The sequence below is a fragment of the Octopus sinensis genome, linkage group LG21 (genome assembly GCF_006345805.1).
Source record: "Octopus sinensis linkage group LG21, ASM634580v1, whole genome shotgun sequence".
NCBI lineage: Eukaryota > Metazoa > Mollusca > Cephalopoda > Octopoda > Octopodidae > Octopus > Octopus sinensis.
The window spans coordinates 25,010,000-25,027,156 of record NC_043017.1 but is presented as its reverse complement, the minus strand read 5'-3'; the positions used below and the strand labels follow the sequence as shown (position 1 = coordinate 25,027,156).

The 17,157-nt window shown below is 37.1% G+C and overlaps 1 protein-coding gene across 13 annotated transcripts in view; it reads right to left on the bottom strand.

Moving 5' to 3' along the window:
- The window catches only part of LOC115222836 (palmitoyltransferase ZDHHC9), a 207,983-nt gene that overhangs the window by 71,811 nt on the left and 119,015 nt on the right, over window positions 1–17,157 (bottom strand). For all 13 annotated transcript variants that reach the window (XM_036511931.1, XM_036511932.1, XM_029793167.2 and 10 more), the window contains exons 4-5: window positions 11,705–11,842; window positions 4,602–4,650 (exon numbers count right to left, since the gene is read on the bottom strand). In XM_036511931.1, the coding sequence (XP_036367824.1) occupies window positions 4,602–4,650; window positions 11,705–11,842 (187 nt within the window). The remainder of the gene's footprint in view (window positions 1–4,601; window positions 4,651–11,704; window positions 11,843–17,157) is intronic.

Genomic DNA, 17,157 nt, shown 5'->3' with positions numbered 1-17,157 from the left:
ACGCAGCGAAAATTTTGAAAAGTTCCCCCAGTTCTGAAAAAAATCGATAAATTCGACATGGGGTCGAGAATCAGAAACACAAACCGCAAACTGTCTAGGGGACGCAACTCCACCTTTTTTAACTAAAAAAAAATTTACCATCATTTTTTTCCATTTTTTTGTTATTTTTTGGCTATAACTCTCTAAAAATGCTTTATAGTTATTTCCCTTACAAACCTGAGCAACGCCGGGCGATACTGCTAGTGTTATATAAATAAATAAAAAAAAAATACATATAATGAATGTATTATGGCAAAAACAGTTGGTGTCCAACGATAAAACATTGCCCAAGTTGGTATGGGAAAGCAAGAGTGATGATGATGATGATGTTAATGGTAGTATTGGTGGTGGTGGTGGTGGTGGTGATGTGACTGAAAAATAATATTTAGATATTGAAGAAATGATGACAATGACAATGGAAGTTTGGTTACAGTAGTTTCCTTAAAGTCAGCTCTGTTCAAATATTTCAACCATTGGTTAACCCTTTCTTTACTGTATTTATTTTGAGATGCTCTGTGTTTCTTTCAATTACTTTAACTATAACAAAGAATTTAGCAAAATAACTTAGTTATCATTAAGCTAGTGTTAGGAACATAAATTGTGACTAAGGTTTGGTGGAAGATTTTAATTCAAAACTTATGAAAACAAGACATTTGTATTCAGAACCAGAGCTGGTTTCAGTTGGGTTGGTAACAAAAGGGTTAACCAATTTTTTTCCTTTTATAAATTTTCTGGACCTAATCTGACATTGACTTCATTGTCCAATATATCCTTCCTTTTTTTTTAAGACAGTATATTATATGATGGGAGATTTGGCTGTGCTATTTCTAGCAGGTCAAGTGGTTGCATGGTAGCTCTTAAATTGACTTGTAGCTTTTAGTTACCGGTAACGTTCCCTCTCAGCTAAATTTAATAAACCATTCAACCACCAAGTTCCTAATGAGTTTGGAACCAAAATGCTCAGTTGATCAGCTGTAGCATATTATCCAAACAGAATACTCTCAAGTAAGTAATCACATGGTTTGCAGGAGACTAAGCAATTTTGCATGGGAAATCCAAGAACAATTGCAGGAATGATATAAAATATGAAACTTCTTTCAATCATGAGATACAAAAAAAAGGTGGGGATATTGAGGATAAAACTTTTGCATTAGTTAACTCTTATTACAAATGTTTCAGGTGAGAAAAACAAGAATAACTGTTTCTAACATAGGCACAGTACTATATAAAAAGTCCAGGGTACATAACTGAGGCAATATCAGACATAAAGAGGCACTCTGTTTAATTACAACAATTCTTAACGAAGGTGTACAGGTTGTCTGACGTCCACAGAAGGCTTATTAGTTACTTAGAGACACACCATTGACAAAAGCAATGTGAGCAGATCAATGAAGTTTAACTCATTAGCATTTAAACTGGCCAAATCTGGCTTAAATATTCCACCTGTCTTATGTTCAAACCAGCTAGATCAAGCCTGTTGCATCTACCCGTCAATGCCATTCTAAAAATATAGTCACATCATCAAAATTTTGAACATACAAGTATGATTAATTCAAGACAATGTGATTGAAAAAGCATTATATTTAACAGACTAATCAGGATTCTAAAGGGTTAAAGATGAACAAATTAACCTTGAGGACATGCCACACAGTGGCAATCATCAGCCGCAACTACTGATATGAACTGCCAGTGAGTGGACAAAGTGATTCGCAAAGACAGATGAGTCACTATCCTCAAGCTTGCTGTACAAGTGGATTGTAGTCAATGCATTATAGAAAATGGTGGAAGACTTTAGAAATCAGAAAGTGTGTTCCAAGTTGGGTACCTAGGCAAATGACATCCGATTTGAAGAAGGAAAGGTGGAAATCAGCTCTGACCAGATGGAGGTATATGAATCCAATGAAGACAGGGTTTATTTTCCCCAGTCTGGTGACAGGAGATGAAATGTGGCTGTATCTTTATGGTCCAGAAATGAAGGCTTCATACATAGAAACTGGCATTTCAAGACAAACTGTGCAGTAGGAGGTCATCAGCTGCAACGACTGACCTGAATCACAAGCAAGTGGACGAGATGATCTGTGCAGATAGACAAGACACTATCCATGAGCTTGCTGCACAAATGGACTGCATTCAATGCATTACAGAGAATGGTCGAAGACTCTAGGTATTGGAAAGTGTGTACCAAGAGGGGTACCTAGGCAGATGACACCCAATTTGAAGAAGGGAAGGGTGGAGATCTGCTCTGGTCAGATGGAAGCATTTGAACCCAATGAAGATGCGATTTATTTTTCCCAATCTGGTGACAGGAGATGAAATATGGCCGCATCTTTGAGATCCAGAAATGAAGGCTTAGTACATGGAAATCAGCATTTGAAGACAGACAAACTATGCAACAGGAGGTCATCAGCTGCAGCTACTGACATGAATCGCGAGTGAATGGACAAAGTGAATCACGCAAACTGAAGAGTCACCATCTGTGAGCTTGGTGTACAAGTGAACAGTAGTCAATGCATTCTAGAAGATGGTGGAAGACCTTAGGGACCAGAAAGTGTGTGCCAAGTGGGGTACCTAGGCAGCTGATGCCTGATTTGAAGAAGGGAAGGATGGAAATCTGCCCTGATTGTCTGGAAGTATTTGAAACTAATGAAGACACATTTTTTTTTTTGTTTCTTCTGATTTAGTGGAGGTTAAAACAAAAACATCTACATCTACAATAGGCGTAGGAGTGGCTGTGTGGTAAGTAGCTTGCTTACCAACCACATGGTTCCGGGTTCAGTCCCACTGCGTGGTACCTTGGGCAAGTGTCTTCTACTATAGCCTCGGGCCGACCAAAGCCTTGTGAGTGGATTTGGTAGACAGAAACTGAAAGTAGGCCGTCGCATATATGTATATATATATATGTGTATGTTTGTGTGTTGTGTTTGCCCCCTCCCCCAACATCACTGAGAATCGATGCTGGTCTGTTTACGTCCCCGTAACTTAGCGGTTCAGCAAAAGGGACTGATAGGCAAAAGAGACTAGGCTTACAAAGAATAAGTCCTGGGGTCGGTTTGCTCGACTAAAGGCGGTGCTCCAGCATGGCCACAGTCAAATGACTGAAACAAATAAATAAATGAATAAATGAATAAATGAATCTAGTTGCATCCCCTTAAATTCTGACTTCAAATTTTATGTATTTAATTGAATATTCTTAAAAAAATTACAAATTAAGTAGAAAATAAAGTAACACTATAATAACAAGAAGCAGTAAACCGCCAAAAATTTATCATATGTTTATCTAGAGGTGAAATTAAATGTCCCACCAACTGGTCAATATATGTATCCTCTGAAGTATTGATCTTTTTTTTTTAATTTGTTTGATTAAAAAAAAATAATCAATAGGTACTCTTTATTTTGCATGTATCATCTATGTTAGCAACACACACACAAATGTATGTATATATATATATATATATATATATATACATACACAAATAGATATGCATATATATGCATGTACACACACAGGTATACACAAAAATATATATACACACATACATATATAAACATACACACGCACATATATATACATGTGTGTGTGTGTGTGTGAGTGAGTGTGTGTGTGTGTGTGTATGTGTGTGTGTGTGTATGTGTGTGTGAGAGAGAGAGAGAGAGTGAGAGAGAGAGAGAGAGAGAGAGAAAGAGAGAGAGAGAAAGAGAGAGAGAGAAAGAGACAGCCTTGGAAACCAGCAACATGCCTGCCAGAAACAGACAATTATTGATTGATTAATTGATTGATTGACTGAAATAACAACTGCAACAGCATCTACACCTCCATCAATCACGTTACCAGTCTCTGAATGATGCAAGAGATATTATATTTAGAAGTTCAATGAATTATTCTTATTAAATAGAGAGAGACACAGAGAGAGAGAGAGAGTGAGTGAGTGAGTGAGAGAGAGGGAGAAAGAGAAATAGAGAGAGAGAAAGAGAAAGACAGACATGGAAAAGATGGAATTAAATGTTTCTACATCAACAATTCATAATTTTTCATTTGGTTATAGTTTACATTTTTTTTTCTTTACACATTCACACTATATATGCCTATAAACACACACACACACACACACACACACACACACACACACACACACACACACACACACACACACACACACAGATATGTATGAATATGTGTGTGTGTGTGTGTGTGTAACCGTCACTCCATTGCTTCTGCTAAGTATTAATAAATATATATATATATATTAGTGTGTGTGTATGTGTTTCTAAATTTAAAATGAGAAGAGGAAAAGGTACATAATACAAGCAGTCAAGTTTATTCATGTAGAAAGAAATAAAGAGTGTGAGTGTGTGTGTGTGTGTGTGTGTGTGTGTGTGTGTGTGTGTGTAAATGTAGATGCGGTTATCATTAATCTCAATCGAAGAGCAGTCGACAAGTCTGTCTAGATAATTGAAAATCCAAAAAAAAAAAACAAAAAGAAAGAAATTCAGAAATTTTCATGAAAATGTAATATCATCAAACATAAACATTGTAATATTGTATTAGATTTTCAAAAGGATATCTTGCTGGAGATTCTTGCATTACTGTGAGAAAATTATTTTGCTGAGCACCTGGAAAAAGAACAACAGGTCATAAGTGGATGTATTTTGCTCATGCGTGTATGTATATATATATATATATATATATATATATATATATATATATGAAGTTAATCCAAACATGAAAACACAAAGAGAAAACACAACAACGTGAGGACGTGGAACAAATATAGTATTATTGGACGCTCAGGAAGGAAGGGAAGAAGGAGGGTTTAACGTTTCGAGCAGAGCTCTTCGTCAGAAACATAGGAAAAGGAAAGATCCAGAGAAGGGAAGATGGAGGAAAAAAAAATCGCCAATAGTACACACGCGATATGTATATATAGTAGTAGTAATAATAACAATAATCCTTGGATGGAATTTCTAAACAGTTAATGCATTACTACGCGTGTTTCTGCAAATCGTGTCTCGTGATTTGTGGAAATGCGCATAGCAATGAATTAAATGTTTAGAAATTCCACCCAAGGATTATTGTTATTATTACTATATTTATCCTACATTATATTGGCACAGCTCGATGCAACTCCCCCAAAACACTGGTTCACCAGTCAGAATCATTAGACTGTGGCCAGCATCTTAAAAACGTTTCCCATAAACAAATTTAAAAGATATATATATATATATTATATATATATATATATATATACTGCTAAATCCTTTGCATCCTGTTTTTCTTTTGATAAATATACCCTATCACCTACACCACTAACTGGCTTACAGTCATCAAGTATTCACCCTGAATATTTTGTATATATATATATATATATATATATGTAACAAAATAATAAATAAAACATATGCATATATACATACATATATGTACGTACCTACATCTATATGTATATATATACATGCATATATGGGTACAGGACACCAAGAAAACGTCGAACACAATGAGAAACGAAAACATAAACACAAAACCAAGGAAATGGACATTTTTTTAAACAACTAAAAAATAGAGTAGAAGACATACAACACAAGGAACATTCCCCTTCTTCAGCTGCCTCTGTTTCATCTACTCTGCGTTTATATGTATATATATATATATTTATTTATTTTAATTATAATAAAGGGTTAATTGCAACAAGTTGCTCAAAACCACATACCGAAAATATATGTGGTTTTGAGCAACCTTACCAAATATGGTCATTTCCATACCGAAAAAACTACCAGGTGAAATTTATTAATTTTATTAAATTAATTATATTTCACCCTTTTTGTGTGTATATATATATATTTGAGGTGTGTTCTGTTAAGAATGTATCAGAGTACAAATAGGGCTCGTTCACTCTTAGAATTCCCAAACAGCTAGTAGTATTCTTATGGTATACTACCAATTCTAGTCTTAGATATTCCTTGTGTGTGAAGGTAAAAAGTAAAAGAGTCAAAAGGAAGAAGCCATGGATGTTGTAGCAAGGAAACTAGATTTACTTACGGAGACATTAACTGAGTATTGCCTGAGGAGATACTTATAGATCTTCTTATACAAGTAAATAGTTACGAACTTTAAATCCTGTGTATATGAGGATATGTATGTATCGAAACATTTGTAGTGATTAAAAAGCTGCCTAACTGTACTTACTCTTCCTTTTGACTCTTCTACTTTTTACACACACAAACACACACACGTCAACACCAACATCAAAATAAAAATCAAATGGAAATTGTAGTTAAGATACCCGTGCTGGTGGCACGTAAAAACACCATCTGAATGTGGCTGATGCCAGTGCTGCCTGACTGGCGTCTGTGTTGGTGACATGTAAAAAGCACCAACCTATCGGGGCCTTTTGCCAGCCTCCTCTGGCCCCTGTGCCGGTGGCATGCAAAAAGCACCCACTACACTCACGGAGTGGTTGGCATTAAGAAGGGCATCTAGCTGTAGGAACACTGCCAAATCAGACTGGAGCCTGGCGCAGCCTCCTGGCTTCCCAGACCCCAGTCGAACCGTCCAACCCATGCTAGCATGGAAAACGGACATTAAACAATGATGATGATGATGTATGTGTGCACGCACACACACACACACACACACACACACACACACACACATACATAAACATGAAGTTCAAAAAGATTGTTGGTATTATTTGTTAACCATTACACATGTTTCATTTGCTAAAAGGAATTAAAAAGTTATACATGTTGAATAAACATGTTTATCCAACATGTAAGAAACTTCGTAATTCCTATTAGCAAATGAAATGTGTGTAACGGTGGACAACTAGCACCGAAAAAATTTTCCTAACTTCATGTTTTTGATATAATAATTACTCTGTAAAAAAAACTATTTCCAGAATTTTCAACTTGAATGCATACCTCACATAAACATAAATACAAACTGGACAGTAGTACTGGAAGAAGCACGTTTGCTTCAAGAGGACACGGAACACAAGCTGAATACCCTCACCCCTAAGTCAAGCATCTTCATAAATTGTATCAAGATAATAATAATGATGATGATGGTGGTAGTTTCAAATTTAGGCACAAGGCCAGTAATTTTAAGGAGCAGGGGTTAGTTGCCTGCTTACACTTTACACTTTTACTTGTTTCAGTCATTTGACTGTGGCCATGCTGGAGCACCGCCTTTAGTTGAGCAAATCGACCCCAGGACTTATTCTTTGTAAGCCTAGTACTTGTTCTATGAGTCTCTTTTGCCGAACTGCTAAGTTACGGGGATGTAAACACACCAGCATTGGTTGTCAAACACAGACACACAAACATATACACACACATACATACATATATATATATATATACGATGGGCTTCTTTCAGTTTCTGTCTACCAAATCCACTCAAAGGCTTTGGTTTGCCTGAGGCAATAGCAAAAGACACTTGCCCAAGGTGCCACGCAGTGGGACTGAACCCAGATCCATATGGTTGGTAAGCAAGCTACTTACCATACAGCCACTCCTAACACTTATATATTCTTTGATCTTAAGTTTGAATGTTTATGAAATAACTTAGGATTGAAGTTAATTTCATGTTAGATATTTGAGAAAGTAAAGTTTGTTGATTAGTCATCGTTAGAGATATCCACACAAGATCTTGCAACTGGCAAATCAATTCCGTATATGTTTCATTAGTGCAGCATAGCAAGCAAACTTGCTAGTCTAAGCATTAATTATTCAACAAGTTGTTATTGTCTAGCTACAGACGGATCCTGATCAAGTAGACCTGTCACCAACCAGGACCATCTCTACAAGTGGAGGTGTGTGGCTTAGTGGTTAAGGTGTTGAACTCATGATCGAAAGGTTGTGGTTTCGATTCCTGGACCGGGCGATGCGTTGTGTTCTTGAGCAAAACACTTCATTTTCACGTTGCTCCAATCCACTCAGCTGGCAAAAATGAGCGATCCTGCGACAGGCCGGCATCCCATCCAGGTGGGGAATTTCTACGCCATTGAAACCGGGAAACCGGCCCTTATGAGCCTGGCATGGCTCGAGAAGAAGGAAGGAACCATCTCTACATCATACTTAATATGCTCTTTCTCAATTAGTAAAACAATAGTCTGTGACTGAGGAAAATTTAGCTGCTTTTGCTCATAAATTGCAATATAACTGAATTGACTGTGTGTGTGTGTGTGCACGCACACATGACGGTATAAACATATATATGTATATAAGCATATGTGTGCCTATATATATGTTCAAAATAATATATATATATATATGTATATATATATTAAGATGTAACTCAAAGGGTTCCTGTAAATATTCAATTGTTTAATGCCAGTACAGTCCTTATTGAGCTCTTACTGGCCAGCTGGGGCAATTTTGACTGCATAGACATATGTTTTAGTTAGAGCACCTTCAAGCATATAATGCAATGAGCCCTTCTTGTCTAAGCTACAGAAGAGATTTTACGCAACTACATAGCAGCTCCCGTGTTGCCATATCCTCCAATTAGTTTTCTATCTTATCTTTTCCAAAATTTCACAATGCTTTAAAATGTTTAAAAAATATACGACAGGCTGCGTCATGTTGATGGATTCTAAAAAGAATGAAATAGTGCTATACATTATTAGCACAGACTAGAAATTTTTAGAATTTCATAAGTAGACAACAACAACAACCAAAAACAAACAACCAAATGTAAAATACATGCATTTTTTACATCCTTTTCCTTATTACTTCTAATCCTCTAATCCCCACCAAAGATTATGATGAAATGTTTATATCCCTTCTATTATCTGTTACGAGATGTGTGTGTGTGGTGTGTGTGTGTAAATATGTGTGTTCGTTACTTGTGTATATATGTGCATTTGCATATATGTATTATACATATATTTGTGTGTGTGTGTGTGTAAGACATGCAAACAGTATCTATTGCAGTTCCATTATCATTTCCAGTGCATGATACCTTGAACAAGGGTTACCATGGCTTCGGGTTGACCAATATCTTATCAATATGATTTGATGGAAGGAAACTGAGCATAGATCCACTGTCCACACATGTGCGCGTGCGCGTGCTTTCCAATGTACATCAATGAAGGATATAAACATCGGTGAGAAAAATAAAAAAAAACCAGATGCTCCACAAAGTGTTTCAGATAATTGCTGTTCTGCACTGAGCAAGGCAATTACAGTCCCTTATCAGAAGGGTAATAAATCAGTGATCGGAGCTTTGGAAAACTATAGCCAATAACCAGGACCCTATTGTTTACAAATTACGCTATAATAACTAAAATAACTATACGTCTATGCATGTGTGTATAAGGATATAAACATCTATAAAGATATATATATATATATATATATGTATATATATACGTGGATATATTTTGTATGGTTTAATGCATTATATGAACAATAATGTCATTGGTTATAGGTTTCCAATGGACCAATCACTGCTTCAATGCATTTACTAAGGCAGGTGCAGTAATAGCATATAATGGAGCATCTGTACCACTCAAGCAGAACAAAAAGAAAACACAAAGTATTATCTTTTAAAGCACCAGTTTATTGATCTCCTAGCTGATATTTATATTATTTTGCCAATAGATATCAGCTTAAGACATACGCATATATATATAGACACGTGGATGCGCAATGGCCCAGTGGTTAGGGCAGCGGACTCGTGGTCGTAGGATCGCGATTTCGATTCCCAGACCAGGCATTGAGCGAAAACACCTAAAAGCTCTACGGGGCTCCGGCAGGGGGTGGTGATCCCTGCTGTACTCTTTCACCACTCTTTCTTCTGTTGGCCTGCTCGCTTAGCCAGCGGGGTGGCGTCATTCGAAGGCTAAAACAATGCGAACACATTGTGACCAGCAATGTGTAGCAACATCTGATGGTCTGGTCGGTCACGTGATCACGTGATATATAGACACAGGGTGTGATGGGTAAATTTTATATTTTTAATTTTGCACATGCACATTGTTTGTTTTTGATTTTGTTGACTACACAGTATAGTAGGGTCAGTTGGGCACTGTCTGTGAGAAAATAGCATCATGATGCAATTCACTCTTCCAGAAATTTGGAAGCGACATGCTGTACTGTTCAGCATTCACACTTGAAGCTCCAATACAAACAGATGGAGAACACACAGAACAACAGTTGGCTTGCCGTGTCCCTAAAACATGTACTGAGAGTGATAAAAATCAAACACCCAGTCAAATGGTGTTTGGAGTGGTCACTGGTAATGGCGATGTTAGGGTTCCATTTATCTTCTTACATGGCATCATACTCAACTTGATGCTTATATCAAGGGCCTGGAGAAGGTAGTGCTGCCCTGGGTCAAGAGGGTACCTGCTAGAAGACTTTGTGGCTGACAACAGGACTCTGCACCATTCCACACAAGCAGGAGAACCCAGTCATCGCTATCAGACAATCTCTGCAACCATATCAACCCTAACATCTAGCCACCTAACTCACCAGACAGGAACCCCACCTTGTTATGTGTGGGACGCAGCCGAGCGAGAGAGCAACAAAACTCTTTGTAACACCAAAGATGACCTGCAGGCAAGGATTATGGCATTATTGACCAACTTAAACAAGGAGACCTTACAGAAAAGTTGCTGAAGATTCCGAAGTTGTCTGGAGGCTGTGGTTGAAGCCAATGGTGATTTTATTGAATAAATCTACTCTTTAGTACTTCAAGATATTTTTATGTAATTTTGATAAATATATCTGTTAAAATGAGATGTCAGTGTTATTTTTATTTTTGCGTAATTTACACAATTTATTTACTGCAATTTGTATGTATGTATATATACATGTGTGTGTGTGCGTGTATATATTTACATACACACACATTAAATTGGCTATAAAGTTACTTAAGTATTTTGAAAGTTTTGTACATGTCATTTATTAAAAGTTTCATTAAGTGCCTGGAACACTTAGCTCTTGATCCACTTATGTAATGTTACAACCAATTTACTGTTTGTATGTGTGTGGGAGTGTGTGTGTATATATATATATATATATATATATATATATATATATATATATATATATATATATATATACCCATACACACACATTGGTTTCAAATTTTGATATAAGGCTAGCATGTTGAAGGGTCGGGAGAAAGTCGATTACATTAACCCCAATGTTCCACTGGGATTGATTTTATCAACCACAAAATAATAATAATAATAATAATCCTTTCTGCTATAGGCGCAAGGCCTGAAATTTGGGGGAGGAGGATAGTTGATTACATCGACCCCAGTGTTCAACTGGTACTTCATTTATTGACCTTGAAAGGTATGAAAGGCAAAGTCAACCATGGTTGATTTTGAACTCAGAGTGTATCAACGGGTAAAATACCGTTAAGTATTTTGCCTGGCATGCTAACAATTCTGCCAGCTTGCCACCTGAATAATGATAGGTTGAATTCCACTTGATTATCATTAGTCAATTGGTCAACTATCTGGCCAACTTAGTTGGACAGATATTTAACCAATTGATGAGTCAATAAAGAAGTGGAACTGAACCTGTGCCTGTGCTATTATTATTATTATTGGCGTGATGACTGTCCCAAGACATGACAAAATTTATTTCAACCCACGAATTCACATTCAGAAACTTGCAAACCAAATAGGAAAACAAAATGTGAAATACTTACGCAATATAAGATGAGTCAAAACACAAGCAAATATGTAAATACACAGAACAGATAAAGACAATATGAAGAGGTAGAAGTATCTATAGTTTCTCCTTCCGACACAATTGCCAACCCATGGGCAGTGATGATCAAATCGATCTGAAACAAATGAAAAAGAAATGATTTAATTTTTAATTGGATTTAATTTATTAATCCAAACATACTTGCTCAGTAATATAAACCTGATTTCAAACATACAAATTATTACACCCATGTAATATTCTACGCAGAATGGCAAAAGAATATTTGCATCATTACTCGTCAAATGATAAGTAACACCGTATGTATGTATGTATGTATGTATATATATATGTATGTATGTATATATATATATATATATATATATATATATATATATGTAGAGATGACCTTAACATGTGAATCTATTAAAAGATATATATATATTCTTTTAATAGATTCACGTGTTAAGGTCATCTCTACAGATTTTCTATAGAAATCATAGCCAGCACTGATTCTGTTATGACGTTTTGTATCTGAGACGTCAGATGTAAACAAACATGGAGATCAAAGATGAAAAAATGGGTAATGGACATATATGCCATATTTCGGTTACTTGTTTCCGCTATGTACCATGGCAGTGAAATATGGCCTTTGACTACAGAGGACTTGTGAAGGCTTGAAAGAAATGAAGCCAGCATGCTCCACTGGATGGGTAAAGCTAGTGTGCTCACGTAACAGAATGTAAATGATTTAAGAGGAAAACTGGGTATAAGATGCATCAGATGCTGTGTGCAAGAGAGAAGACGGCACTTGCCATGTTCCCAAAACATGTACCAAGAGTGATAAAAATCAAACATCCAGTCAACATCATGGTGTTTAGAATGATCACTAGTGATGGTGACATGCCTCCATACATCTTCCCACACGGCCTCATACTCAACCCGGAGGCCTACATCAAGTGCCTGGATCAAGACGGTGGCTGCTGGAAGACCGTATGTCTGATAACAGGACACTGCACCATGCTACACAAGCAGGAGAACCCAGTCATGGTTGTCAGACAATTTCTGCGACCACATCACCCCTAAAATCTGGCTACCAAAACCCCCAGACTGCAACCCCCTTGATTATTATGTGTGGGATGTAATTGAGCGAGAGACCAATAAAACTCCTTGTAACACCAAAGATGAACTGAAGGCAAGGATTATGGCAGCATTTACCAACTTAAACATGGAGACCATCCCAAAGAGTTGCAGGAAATTCTGAAGTCATCTGGATGCTGTTGCTGAAGCAATAAATTTACCATTAAGTATTTCAAGATATTTTTATGTAATTTTGGTAGATATCTATGTTAAAATGAGATGTCATTGTTATTTTCATTTTTGCGTAATTTACACAATTTATTCACCGCACCCTGTATATGGTGGGCTTCAATACAGTTTCCATCTAACAAATTCATGCTTAATCTGGGGCTATAGTAGAAGGCACTTGCTTGTGTTGGGATTGAACCTGAAACCATGTAATTGCAAAGCCATCTTCTTAACCTATCAGAAGGATGCTCCCCTCCATACATACATAGCCATCCAGTTGAAATCTAGTTCAGTAATGATGTGACTATTTTCAGCTAGACTGAACCAAAATATGTGGAAGAATATATTTTCTTCCCAACAAGGATAGAACATAATAGGTTTGCAGTGTGGGGTTTTAACTAGTAAATGACCTTGTAATTAACTGAGTAGTCAAACCACTGTGTACTTAATTAACACCAGCCTCTACGCTTTGTTACAGTTGTAGTTGCTGATTAAAAGATTAAAATTAATGATGTTGATTGCCATAGCTACCACCACGACCAAAACTACTGCTCAGTATCCAATATAACTTTTGGAAATTTAATATAAATTTTGTGTGTGTACATGCGTGTGTGCATGAGTACATGTGCACGTGCAAAGTGCTTTCCTTTTATAAATTATATACATATGTGCATATATGCTTCTGCTTTCAATTTCAAGGAGAAAATTAAAATAAGTCATTAAACTGTGGCCATGCTGGAGCACTGCCATGGGGAACTTTGGTCAAACAAATTAACCCTAGTGCTTTTTTTTTTTAAAGCCTGGTACTTATTCTGTTCACCCCTTTTGCCGAACAAGTGACAGGGATGTAAACACACCAACACCAGTTGTCAAGCAGGGAATGGGGGTGAGAGAGAACAAACACAAACACATACACACCCACAGACAACAAGCTTCTTTCCATTTCTTATTTCTTTATTGCCTACAAGGGGCTAAACATAGAGGGGACAAACAAGGACAGACAAAGGGATTAAGTCGATTACAACAACTCCAGTGCGTGACCGGTACTTAATTTATTGACCCCAAAAGGATGAAAGGCAAAGTCGACCTCGGCAGAATTTGAACTCAGAACATAATGGCAGACGAAATATCGCTAAGCATTTCACCCGGCGTGCTAACATTTCTGCCAGCTCACCACCTTCTTTCCATTTCTGTCAACCAAATCTACTCACAAGGCTTTGGTCAGCCCAAGGCTATAGAAAACATTTGCCCAAGGTGCCATGCAGTGGGACTGAACCCTGGCTGACTAAAGCCTTGAGACAGGATTTGGTAGACAGGAACTGTATATATCTGTGTGTGTTTGTCTTTGTGTTATGTCTCCCACCACTGCTTGACAACCAGTGTTGCTTTGTTAACATCCGTATAACATAGCAGTTCAACTAAAGAAACCCCAACAAAAGTAACCATGGTTTAAAAAATAATACTGACTAAACCCTTTCACGGCAGTGCTCCAGCTTGGCTGCAGTCCAATGACTGAAACAAGATAAACACACACACACACACACACACATATACATATACATATATAAAGGAGAATCCACCATATGTACACACACATATATGGGAGAGTCCATCACACAGCCACACACACACACACATGTATACACACACGCAATGCAATGAGTCATAGTCTCAAGCTAACAATGCTGTCTTGTTCCTAATCCACAGAGTTAAATAAAAAGAAATATCCTGAAGTCAAGCAACATTCCAAGAAGCCAACGATATAGCAGCAGCAGCAGCATCGATAGCAGCAGCGCCATCATCACCAGTAGCAACAACAGCAGCAGCAGTAGATTCAACATCCCTAACAGCTAAACAGAAACAAGGTAACACACACATACACGTGTGTGGGGGGATGTGCATATTACACATTCTTTTAGTGAAATTATGTTGATCGAGGTAGCTACTACTGCTTTTAATTATTCTTTGTTATTTGGGAGGTTTTTTTTCTCCCTATTTTGTTATTTTGATTTTTGGTAAGTTAATGATGTTTTGTTGTATGTTTTTTTTTTAATATTTTTCCTGAAAAATATTTATATATATATTTATTTTCTCCGTTCACGCCTGACCTTTATCTGAACTCAGATCTAAACAAAATCGGAAAGCAACAAAAACAAAAATTGTTTCTATCAACATCAAAGGAACGGCTGGATGAGTAAGAAGCTTGATTCCCAACTATGTAGCTTAGGATTGAGTCCCATGGCACCTTGGGCAAGAGTCTTCTATTACAGCTCTAGGGATCAACCAATGACTGGAAGGTGAATTCAGTAGGTGGAAACTGAAAGAAGCCGGTTATGTGTGCGTGTGCATGTGTGTGACTGGTCCTGTATTTTATTGATCCAGAATGATTGACCCCAGTGGAATTTGTACTCAGAATGTAAAAGTGCCATAAAGAATATTGCAGAGCATTTTTTTCTGATGCTCCAATGTTTATGCCTGATTTCCACCTTAAAAACCATCATTATCATCATCATCACTTAACATCTGCTTTCCATGCTGGCATGGGTTAGACGGTTTGACTGGAACTGGTAAACCAGAAAGCTGTACCAGATTCCAGTCTGATTTGGAATGGTTTCTATGGCAGGATGCCCTTCCTAACGCCAACAACTCCAAGAGTGTAATGGGTGCCATTTACATGGCACCGATATCTGCCATGACTAGAATTTCAGAAGTACTATCTCCATGACACTGGCAATGGTCACAACAACAGTTTTTTTTGGTTTAATGATTCTTCTCAAACACAGCATATTGCCAAGGTCTCAGTCACTTGTCATCACCAAGGCCTCGGTCACCTATCGTCAAGGTTTTGATCCCTTGTCATCGCCAAGGTCTTGGTCACTTGTCATTGCTTCCATGAGGCTCAACATTCAAAGATCATTTCAAAGATTATGCTACCGGTAACAGTCATGATTACAATTTCATGGGTACTATAATAATAATAATAATAATAATAATAATCCTTTCTACTAAAGGTACAAGGCCTGAAATTTGGGGGGAAGGGGCCCAATCAATTACATTGACCCCAGTGTTTCACTGGTACTTAATTTGTCGACCCTGAAAGGATGAAAGGTAAAGTCAACTTCAGTGATATTTGAACTCAGGACATAAAGCCAGAAAAAAAGCCACTAAGCATTTTATCCAGCAATTATTCTGCCAAATCAATAATAATAATAATAATAATAATAATAATAATAATAATAATAATAATAACCCTTTCTAGCATAGGCACAAGGCCTGAAATTTAGGGGAAAGGGGACAGTGGATTAGATCAACCCCAGGACTCCACTGGTACTTCATTTCTCAATCCCAAAAAGATGAAAGTCAAAGTCAACCTCAGTGGAATTTGAACTCAGAACATAAGGATGGGTGAAATGCTGCTAAGCATTTTGCCTGGCATGCTAATGATTCTGCCAGCTCACCACCTTAACAAGCATCATAATAACGATAGTCTTTTCTAAGACCAGAAGTTTTGAAGGGAGGGGGTAAGTCAATTACATCGACATTAGTACTTGATGGTACTTTATTTTACTGACTCTGAAAAGATGAAATGCGAAGTTGACCTAAGCAGGATTTGAACTCAGAACATAAAAGAGCTGGAAGAATTATTGCTCAGCATTTTATTCAATATGCTAATGATTCTGACAGCTGATTTTCTTAATAATAAGTAGAATAGTTTCAAACTTTGGTACAAGGCTGGCAAGTTTAGGGGTAGAGGCTAATTAATTACGCTGACAACAAACTTGGATGGTATTTTACTGACCCGACCCTGGAGGGAAGAAAAGCAAAGTTGATCAAGGTGGGGTTTGAAATCACATGGAGAGCCAGAACAAATATCACAAAGATTTTTGTCCGACACCATAATGATTCTACCAGCTCAGACTTTAAACCTTCAGGATTTAAACCAACCATATCTGGCCAAAATAATCTATCTGTATTATGTTCAAATTGGCCAGATCTGGTCTCTCACACTTACCCTACAATATTATTCTAAAAGTAAGCAATCACATCATTGAAAGCTCAAAGCTACAAAGGCAAGGTACAACTAATGCATATCAATGTGAATCAAGAAGCTTTGCATTTGACAGAGAAATCTGAATGCTAAAGGGT